We start from the raw sequence: 10,519 nt of genomic DNA, 5'->3' as shown, positions 1-10,519 counted from the left end.
TGGGAACGCCTTGTTCTGTATTGGTCCCGAACCAAGAATGTGGTAAGGTCTATGAGCTCATTTTCTATTTTTAAGTACTATATTATTGCGTCTTACTGTACTCTGTTCATGTAGAACAAGTGCCTAAACCTGAAGAACAACTATTCTAATTTAAGATTCCATTGCTACCATAGGACATAGATATATGTTTGTTTGATGCTTTTATTATGTACTAGTACTTGGCAATAGAAGACTTGGTAGTTTAATCCTGTCCACCTTGCTAATGAACTGGTTCACCGAAATGAGTTTCATATACTAGTACATGCTAAACTTGTTATGTGTCTGCCTGTTTCTTCTTTTAGAATGCTGACAGAATATTGGGGAAGAGTGCCTTATTAAGCAACGGTAAAGGAAGTAATGCAGATAAGGTTCAGGATAGTGACACATCCCGTCTTGGTTTAGTGTTGGAGTTACTGGCCACTACCGCTTGCACAAGCTATTCAAACTCACTGTCTGAATCAGTTCGGTTTCTTGAGTCTCAACTACAAGCTGAAAGACATCAATCAGTTGTGCTGCGACAAGAAGCGGAAGGACTGCGGAAGTCCCTGGAGCATTCAGATGCATACTTTCTGGTGCAACAGCAAGCGTTGGAGGATTTTAGCGCCAAATAGGACAAAGCTAATCAGCTTGCTAAGCTTATTGCCAGCATGGTGGATACCCAGGATAACGTTTCTTGAGCTCTTCTGAAGTTGTTTCAGTTATGCTCTTGTTTTGTTGCCGCGTTTATTTGCACTCGTGGCCAATTTTGACGGCCAGTGTATATGATATGCTGCTTTGTTCCCTATATTTGCACTGGTGGCGAACTTTGATGCCCAGTGGATATAATATGTGTAATAGCCGTGATAGCCTAGCGTTAGTTGCTTGCTTATTTATTTCCTTATTGTCTTATTTATTTGTTTGCTTGTAGTCATTGCAGTTCTTTTTCCGCGGTTAACTAGTGGCTGCAATAACCTATTTTTTATAACTAGGCCACAATAACCATGGGTTAATATTTACTGTAGTGACACTGGGCCTCCTACGACCGTAGAAATAGTGGGCCTTTTACGGGCCGTAGAAACAGTAGGCCTTCTATGGGTCGTAGAAACAATGGGCCTTCTACGGGCCGTATCATCAATGGGCCTTATACGGGCCGTATGATCGATTGGCCAAACATGGGCCAATAACAGGCCGCATTATGGCCGTAAACGGGCTAGAGTTGGAATCGTCCATTCATGGGCCGACCGTAACGGGCCATCGTTAATAGGCCGTATTTGATGACGCTATGAAAACGGCCCAACGTATTAACGGACCACAAACGGGCCGACTGTAACTATGGGCTGAATTTGGCCCACAAGCAGAAAATGACAGTAACAGGCCGTAAGTAAACGAATGCTGGAAATGAGCCCAAGAATAAATGGGCTCTGAGAAGGCCGAAAGATAACATGGGCTGGAAACAGACCAACGGAATAACGGGCCGTTAATGGGTATAAAGTGATACACTGTTCATTACGGGCCAGTTTCACCACGGGCCGTTAATGGATGTAAAGTGATACACTGTTCATTAGGGGTCAGTTTCACCACGGGCCGTTAATAGGCCAAGAGTTACATAGGGCCTCATATGGGCCGAAAGACGTCATGGGCCATACATGGGCCAGAAGTGAAAACGGGCTGGAATCATATTGGATGGCCCAGATGACGCTACTAGGCCTAATTCGGATAGGGCGTAACGGGTCTTGGGTTAGCGGGCTGTAAATGGGCTATATGCGAACAGGTCGTCAGCAGGCTTTACATGGGCCGGCCCGCCACCTTTTGACCAAGTCAAACGGGGCGGCCTTTTCACAGGAATGGGCCTCTGTTGGGTCGTGCCACGTGTCGACGTATCATAGGCGCCTATCTGACCCACTGACGAGCTGACACGTGTTTCGTCCGGCCAATAAGAATTTTACACGTGGAAATTTCCCATTGGTCGGGGCTGTTAACGGGTTATCGGATCCAAAACCCGACCCGATAGCTTAACGGCGTTCCGTTACAGTGGATGCCACGTGTCGGTCACCCTTGACGAAAGCACTTCTGTGACGCGTGATTTATCGTCATGAAAGTGGACACTTTCGTGATGATAATTTTGGTAATGTCATGGAACACTTCTACGACAGCACAGGTATAACTATCTTGATTCTGTCATAAATTTTTCATGGATGTACATGCATGACAAAAAAAGCGACCTACTGTGACAAACATGTATCATCACGGAAGTGTATTTTTTTTTTGTAGTGCACCGCGGCTCCATAGCGTCGGCTCACCAGGCGCTCGGGTCCTCCGGGGCTATATCCTCGCGGTCCCGGCAGCCGGAATCCCTCTCCTTCCCCATCACCGGTCAGACATGCTATGAGTCCCATCGGGACCAGGTGGCCCGCTCTGGGAAGGAGAGGATAAGGGCCGCCAAGGCCCGTATCACGGCGGAAATGGCGATGGTGGAGGCGGCTGATGCGGCGGTGCAGGCGGCCGTCGAGGAGGAAGCCATCCGCGCCCGCATTGTGAAGAAACGGCAGCGGAGGAACACGCGTGCTCTCGTCCGGGAGCAGAATCGGACGGTTCGTGCCATGGCTGGACTGCCACCGAAGGAGGAGAAGGAGGATAGTGATGGCGACGAGCAGATCCGACTCGATCGGTACTGCGTCTTCGACCGATACTTCCGCAAGAAGGATGGCAAGGGCGTCGGGAAGGGTAAGGGCATCCGTGGATGAACTCCACCATAGCCAAACATGCCAAATTTTGATAGTCCGATGGCATGTTTAGTTAGTAGTGATGGAGTAGCCGGACGATGTGTGTGCATCGACTTAGTTGCATGAGTTTGTATGGGTTTGAGATATGACAGTAGAAGTGTCCGGATGTGGGTTACGTTATTTGAGGGGTGTCTGGTCAGTGCCAGCGGACGCGCCCGGGCGCGTCCCCGGGTGTTTGAGGGGTAGAATTTGCCAAGTCCGGCTGTAGATGCTCTTAAAATATGGTTTGAAATGTATGCACTAGCGTTGGATGGCTGCCTCTCGCATTCATGTCCGCGAATAAATACGAAAGATTTTTGCAGGTTGTCGTTGATGATGTAGCGTTGTCTCCTACATCTATGTCCGTGGACGAATGCGGAAGATTTTTTGCGGGTCGCCATGCCCTTAGCTGCTAGATGGCCGCGGGGTTATCATCTTGGTGCTGCGTCACTTTTTATAGGCCAGGGCCTTCCGGCCTTGTATGAGCGCTGTAGCTTTGGCTCAGCAGGACCATTTTGGGCACGATTTGCTGTGTTTTATCAATTTCATGATGAAGTGAAATTGTGAGACATGCTCCTCAATTCGAAAAATAACAAGTAACTGATGTGCATTTGCCTTGTCATTTTTGTTTTCACATTCGAGGAAATAAGTAGGCAGTGTATATTGCACCGTATATATAACATCATGGGTGAAGTTTATATATAACGGAAACTGGGAGTGTGAAGCAGGCGGCTGAAAGAAGCTCCAAACATTTGTTGCACAATGTGCAAATGCTCACCGCTTATTTATCCACCATGGATAATCCATGGCAGAAGCTTAAGTACTAGCTGGAAGGCTCGGAACAGGTGCTGCTCTAGGCCGAGAGCAGCTGCTCACGGCGAGCCTTGTTGAGCGCCAGGAGCTTGTCCCTCGGCGGCAGGGTCTCCTTCACCACGTCGACGGCCAGGAACCGGCCGAACCAGGCCTTCATCAGAGGCAGCTCCTCGTCGGTGACCACGCTGGCGCCGGAGACCTCCTCGATGATCGGCAGCCAGTGCGCGTACCACCCAAGCACGACGTCGAGGTAGCCGACGGCGTCGCCCCCAGAACTTCTTCCCCACCAGGGCCTTCTCCAGCGTCTTCAGGCACCGCTGGGCCTCGCGCACCACCTCGCGCTGCGCCTCGCCGGTCGCCGTGAAGACCGGGTAGATGGCGGCGTTGCACTGAACAAACCCCAACCCAATCCTGTCATTTTTAGAGCTGCTGTGTGTACCTAAGGAGCATATCTCTAGGAGTGCTTTCTGGACAGAGTATATGTGTGTACCTTGTCGTCGGCGAACCTGGCCCAGAACCTGGCCTGAGCCCGGTCGTAGGGATCGGCCGGCATGATGGGGTAGCCGTCCTTCCACGCCTCGTCGATGTACTCGACGATGACGGTGGACTCGGCGATGGGCTTGCCGTCGTGGACCAGCACCGGCACCTTCTTGGGAGTCAATTGTAAAAAATCACCACATTTGCGGCTAGGTTTGCATGAAACCATCAACTCGTTAATCCGTTGCAGAAAACACTCAAAAATCGGTTAAGTCGTTGCAAAAAGCACTGATTGAATGATTTCACTCGTTTAATCACTTTCTTACAAGTGGGGCCAGATTGTAAGGAATTAACTTAGCAAAAAAATAACACATACACCCCTAGATTAAAAAAACAAAAGCAATCAGACCCCCCACACGCACACCACCGTGCACAATCCCTCCTGCCGAAGCAGCGTGAACTCGTCCGGCACGCGGCGCCCTGGCGCCGTTGTCGTCCTTGTTGCCTGGCTATGGCCGCGACGAGGGACGAGGAGGTGGCCGGAGTGTGCTCATTTTTTAGGTTGGCTTGCCGATGCTGCAGCGATCGGCGGCGTCCAGGCCGGTGTTGATGGCGTTGATGATGGGGACAACGAAGTGCAGACGACGACGGCGCAAGGCAGGATGGTGACAGCGGAGCGTCCGTTTCAGTATGCGGCGGCGTGGCTCCTGCCATGGCCGACAGCGGCTGGAATGGGGCGCAGAGGAGGGGGTCCGGCGGCGAGGCTCCGGATCTAGGCGGGGTCGGGCGCGAGGGAGATCAGGAGAGGTGCTCCAGATCGGGCATGCTCGGATCCAACGGCGAGTTGTTGGGGAGGCGGCCATAGCGATTTGTAGCAAATCGGGCGATCTCCATGGAGGTCCTGCGGAAACCGGCGGCTGTGTCAGAGAGGGCACAGGGAGAAGAGAAGGAGGATGGAGAAGGAGCAGGGCAGAGGGGCGGCGGGTGCGCCGGGTTGGTTCGCCGGCGGCGTTCGCTGGTAGCCGGAAGGCCCAAGGACGAGGGGAGGCTCTAGATCGAGGAGCTCCTCTCGATCCAATCGAGCGGGGCTGCGGTCATCGAGGCAGGGAGGCGGGTGGGCTTCCGGCGGCGGTGGCGTGGTTTGTTGCGAGGGCAGGCAGCGGTTGCAAAGGGGTTGATTGCTTTTTATTTTTAGATTTAGGGGTGTGTATAACATTTGTTTCCCAAGTCAGCTCTTGACAGTTAGGCCCCACTTGTCAGAAAGTGATTAAATGAGTCAAATCATTCAATCAGTGCTTTTTGCAACAAATTTACTGCTAATAAGGTGTTTTATGCAACAGATTAATGAATTGATGTTTCCTGCAAACCTAGTCACAAATGTTGCCGGCTCAACCCGGATGGCCATCGGGCTCGCCCACATGCCAAACACCTTCTCCGCCATTGTTGGGCCTCCATGCTGCTTGCTGCTTTGATGTCTGATCCCTCCTCTGCTCGTGAACTAGTAGTATAAAAGAAGTCCAGATCTGGGTTGCCGGGTCGTGGTTGTCTTCCAAGGAGTCAAAACTCCCTCCGAAAGTAGTTTTAGTTAGTTCAAATAGTCAACGAGACAGGGACGCGAAATGGTGGATCAGAGGGTTATCTCAATAGCAGATATTTATTTTTTGGGGAGTTGTCACATGTAAGTCATACGTAATCTTCACAAATAGCTCGGGAAATGTGTGTACCAAAACGATTTTGCACAAGGCAGAGTCAAATGGTTAATTCTGCAAACGAAAATTGGGGCGACCTCTGCAACTTTTACACAAGACAGGTAGAAGGTTGCATATTGCATTTATCTTCTTCAGCACTCCAAACATGATTTAGTCAACAGTGGAGCATACCAGATGCTCACCCAAACAGAAACAGTGACCACTTTCAATTATTTCTCTCTACTCTATCGCACATTACATAACCAGGCATATGCATTCCTGCTCGTCGAAAATAAAAAACAATCTTCAATGGGCTCATCAGCTCATAGCTCTCATGTGCACATAGCAACTACAGGGAATCTTAGTAGCAAAAGTGCACCTCTTATTGTCACGAGCAAGTGCTTTTTTCAGTGTTAGCAACTATAAATTCCGTAAGGCTTGTGCCACGTTCCTTGATATCCTCTCATGGATCGGTTCCTGCAGTTAACAAAACAAGGCTCGAGTGTTTGGTTACTACTCCCTCCGTCCCAAAATAAGTGTCTCAACTTTGCTACACCTTTGTACTAAAATTGTAGTAAAGTTGAGACACTTATTTTATGACGGAGGGGGTACTAAGCAAGAAGCATAAAAGCAGTCCTCTACATACCTGTGTTTCTGGGATCTCAAACTTCGTATTTGTAATTGTTTCAAACAGGAATATGTACCTGCAGTGGATATTCATGGAAACAGTTTAGCGAACTACTACAAGATATCATGCTTTCTTCAGTTTCATATACATAGAGATGAACAACAATCTGGTGGTTGCAAAATTGCCTTTATGTGGAAAACAAGGGGAAGCTATAGAAACTAACATACCGCCAAGCAAGTTCAGAAACTAATTCTTCTGGAGCTTCTGGAAGAACCTGTGTTTCAGAATAATTAATAAGCAAAAACAAACTACGGAATGGATGCAATGGAAGATTTTGACTGGCAGTTCCATGATTAATTTAGGATTGATAACTGGCTCAGTATGGAAGACATGCTTAAACAGTGTTAACAATCAGACCGGGAAGAAAAGTAAGATACCTTATCTTCATATGGATTGCAATTATTCTTGAACCACAGCCTTAAGAACTCCTGATGAAAATTAAATCAACTTTTCAGTATTTCCATTATACATAGTATTACTGACGCGGAAAGTCACAGGAGAGTAAAGGGCACCCTTTAGCGTTTGTGTGTACGAATAATTGTAGGTTACCTTGTCAACATTTTCAGGTTCAAGGCCAGATTTGAATCTCTCTTCATATGAATTAGCAATCCAATATCTGCTGGAGTCAGGTGTATGTACCTGCTTATTGGAAAGGAGGATATCATCATGATTTTACAACAACAACAAGAAGAAGAAGGAGGAGGATATCATCATGATTTTGTAGAAGTAAAAACTCAAGATCCCAGGAAATATTTCAACAAAATGAATACAGACACTGTAAAGTCTCTAGGATCTTTTCCATGTGTATAGTTAGTTACTTAGTGCAAAGATGTCAAGTCTAACCATACAGGTTGAATATATCACACATTAAAAGTACCAAAGCGTAAGTGTCTACACTGAAAGAACTGTAACATGTATATGCTTATACACAAGAGAGAAACCTCATGGGATTTTGCTCCATGCATAGGAAGGATAGCAAAAAGTAACTTAACACATAGAAGAAAGGGTAAGTCAGAAAACACAACCTCGTCAATTAACACAACTGTCCCATCAGCTGTTTTTCCAAACTCATACTTTGTGTCAACTAGAATTACTCCATTCTCTAATGCCACTTTCTGCAAGAAGAGAACAATCAGCTACGGCTATAGGTGGGCAGTGGATAAAAATAGCATGCACAGGGTCTCAACTCACTGTACTATATTGTCTCAAAACAATTAAATATGTGCCTCCATGTAGATATATTTACAAAATAATAACTATGGGCACATATTAAATTAAGAGGACAAACAACAAGGATCAAAAGTGAATGCATTGGCAATGAAAGATAAGTATTCCAAGCTCAATATGTCAAACATGGTCAGTGAAGTCAACTGGGGAGGGCCCTAAACATGGACCTGGGAGCTTCTAGAAAGGAGATGACATAAAAGGTTACCTGTCCACACTCAAATAAGCTTAAGGCTTTGCTTCTTGCCTCATCAAAATCATCCTTGGACATCAGCCCTGACTTGACTATCTGAAGAATACCATCATAAATAAGGGGCTCTTTCAACGGAAAATAATGTAACAACAGAAGGTAGTCTCAGCAGGAAAACTTCAATAAAGAATAAAAGGTGTAATGCACTACACATCACTAAAGTAGATATATTTACTATTAGCAAGTGAACGATAAACTTCAATTACTAGCAGCAACCTTCTTACAGAATGATGAGTCTTTAAGCTTTTAATTATTTCTATGCCAATATTAGAAAATAATCTAAGATCATGTAGTAATACTTTCCCTCTATAAACTAGTATTAGTTTGGAGGAGATCTGATCCTTACAACATGGATTTCTCTATGTTCTAGAATATGGGAAGAGACAGAATTTCAGGAAGGAAAAGAAAAAGGAGAAACCTCATCAGGAGTGATAGGGACATCATGATCAGCAGCTTTAGTTGTTGGCGTGAGGATATTTGCTGGCAGCTTTTGATTCTTTACCATGCCTGTAACAAGGAATCCACTCATAAGAGAGAAGGAAGAGACATCCAGATTGTATCAATATTGGTTAGCATACCATCAGGAATGGCATTTCCACAGTAATTCCTCACGCCCTTGTTATAAACTGTCCATAGTGATGTATCAGTGCTTCCAGTAACGAATCCCCTCACTGAAAACAAACTAATTGCTTAGCACTTCCATCAAGATTATGCCTGGTAAGATTGCAAACTAGTAGAAGAAATAAGCAAGATATGCAGCATGAGTTAGGTCTCACCAACAAATTCAACTGGAAAAACTGAGCAGCTTTTGGCAATTGTCACATTCCTGTCAGGACTAGAGACCACTGCATTTGGAGTGATGTGACTGGTCCTATTGAACCACCAAAGGCTTGTCTCGTTAAGAACCTGAAATCAACATTTGTGTTCAAGCACAACAGAGTAACTTATAGCAGTGGCGACTTTGTCCTGACTCTAATATATTCAGGTTCTGCACTTCTGTGCATAGGGACAGATAAGATGATGCATCATGCAGCGTAACAACGTTGTGCACATCAATTGTAGACATGACTATGAACAAATGCTTCAGGCTTGTTGTATTACTTCAAAAATGGACCATCATAACTTTAAAGAGGGATTAATCTGAAACTTGAATTATGAGTAGAAAACCTGCATCATACGGGGTGACCTTGCTATGGCAACTTTACTAAAGCAAGCTTGAAGCATAACTGAAGAATCCTATGCCTATCAACATTAACATATGATGGTAACGGCTGAGGAGCATACCTGCCCTTTGAATGGGATGGAGGCGAGGACACGGTCGAACGCGCTCTGACGGTCGGTGGTCACCAGCACCAGGTGCTCCCCGCTCTCGTAGACATCCCTCACCTGCACATCAAACACCAACGGTCACTCAACAGAACCTTCGAGAACCTCCCGTAGCAGGTAAGTCGACTCTTTGCTCACCTTGCCCTTGGCGGCGAGGCGGAGCCCGGGGACGACGAGGTCGAGGTGGGTCTCGCCGAGGCAGTTCGTCATGGCACCGCGCGCGGCGAGGATGACGGAGTCGCGGTGGCCCGGGTCCGCGGCGAGGAGGGAAGGGGCCGCGCCGCCTCCGCCAGCTGTCGCGGCGAGCGGTGTGGCGCGGGGACGAGAGGGGGTCGTCGACATGGAGAGGCGGGGGGAGCGGGCGGAGGACGGTGAGAGCGCGGGGAGGAGGGCTTTGGGCGGGCTCGCGAGGCGGAGGGCGGCCGGCGGCGCGGAGGGAGACATGGGCGGCCGGCAGGCGCGGGTTTTGCGGCGGGTGTGTTGCTGCTGCTGCTGGCCGTGGCGGCTGTGCGGCGCGGGGTTTGGGCGAGCGGACAGCGGCGGACTGCGATGGGTCTCAGAAAGGAGGATGCTGAACCGGACCTGATTCTTTCCGAGATTGCCCGGTTGATTTTGGATTGGGCCGGTAGTACTGATTCGCAGTTTGCATGTAACATCCCAAAAAATATCTAAATTTGTAATAATTGTTTTTTTTCTCGAATACGCTATGGTGTAATAATTGTTTTGCATTCACCTTTGTTAGAGTTTGACTGTTTGGGTAGCATTTCAACTTTGTATTTGAAAAGAGAGGGGATAAAATGATTTTCCCAAAGTGCTCCGTCTGGATATTGGATGCATTTGAAATTTATTTGGATTTTAGAATATTCAAACAAACAGTTTTCAATTCAAACATGAGAGGAGATAGAGTGACTTCCTCCAAATAAAATAGCTGAAAATGATGTGAATATTATTTGGACTCGAAAAATATTTTGGCATTATTTGAACCATGAGATTATTTTTCGATAATTATTATAAGGCCCAAAATAGAATTTCTGAAACAATATGGATTTATAAAAATGGATGGAAAATATTTTTCCAAAGTCTGATATAATTATTTCGGTTTTATGGAATTTTTAATGATTTTTTTGAGTTGAAATGATATTTTTAAATGTCGTATTCAATTTTCTTTAATTGTTATCACATATGAAAAGATAAAAAACATGAACTTCGAACAGGTCAATCCTATTTCGCGCGACGCATGCCATCCTCCACGCGCACCGCTGTGATTTGCAAA

At 46.7% G+C, this 10,519-nt stretch overlaps 1 protein-coding gene and 1 pseudogene across 1 annotated transcript; both read right to left on the bottom strand.

Annotated features, from left to right (window-relative positions):
• Positions 1 to 3,370: 3,370 nt before the first annotated feature.
• LOC123104034 (glutathione transferase GST 23-like) lies at positions 3,371 to 5,444 on the bottom strand (annotated as a pseudogene).
• A 435-nt stretch (positions 5,445 to 5,879) lies between these two features.
• LOC123104033 (phosphoribosylaminoimidazole-succinocarboxamide synthase, chloroplastic) lies at positions 5,880 to 9,805 on the bottom strand. Its single transcript, XM_044525755.1, has 12 exons — positions 9,385 to 9,805; positions 9,205 to 9,306; positions 8,697 to 8,826; positions 8,499 to 8,591; positions 8,339 to 8,427; positions 7,879 to 7,959; positions 7,472 to 7,561; positions 6,996 to 7,085; positions 6,824 to 6,874; positions 6,614 to 6,660; positions 6,405 to 6,462; positions 5,880 to 6,235 (listed from the first exon to the last, which is right to left on the bottom strand). The coding sequence occupies exons 1-12, from the start codon at positions 9,688 to 9,690 to the stop codon at positions 6,179 to 6,181; spliced, it is 1,194 nt and encodes a 397-aa protein (XP_044381690.1). The 5' UTR covers positions 9,691 to 9,805; the 3' UTR covers positions 5,880 to 6,178.
• Positions 9,806 to 10,519: the final 714 nt, after the last annotated feature.

Source organism: Triticum aestivum, chromosome 5A, assembly GCF_018294505.1.
Source record: "Triticum aestivum cultivar Chinese Spring chromosome 5A, IWGSC CS RefSeq v2.1, whole genome shotgun sequence".
Lineage (NCBI taxonomy): Eukaryota > Viridiplantae > Streptophyta > Magnoliopsida > Poales > Poaceae > Triticum > Triticum aestivum.
Note: the sequence above shows the minus strand (reverse complement) of the source record. Positions and strands in the feature narration are given on the sequence as shown.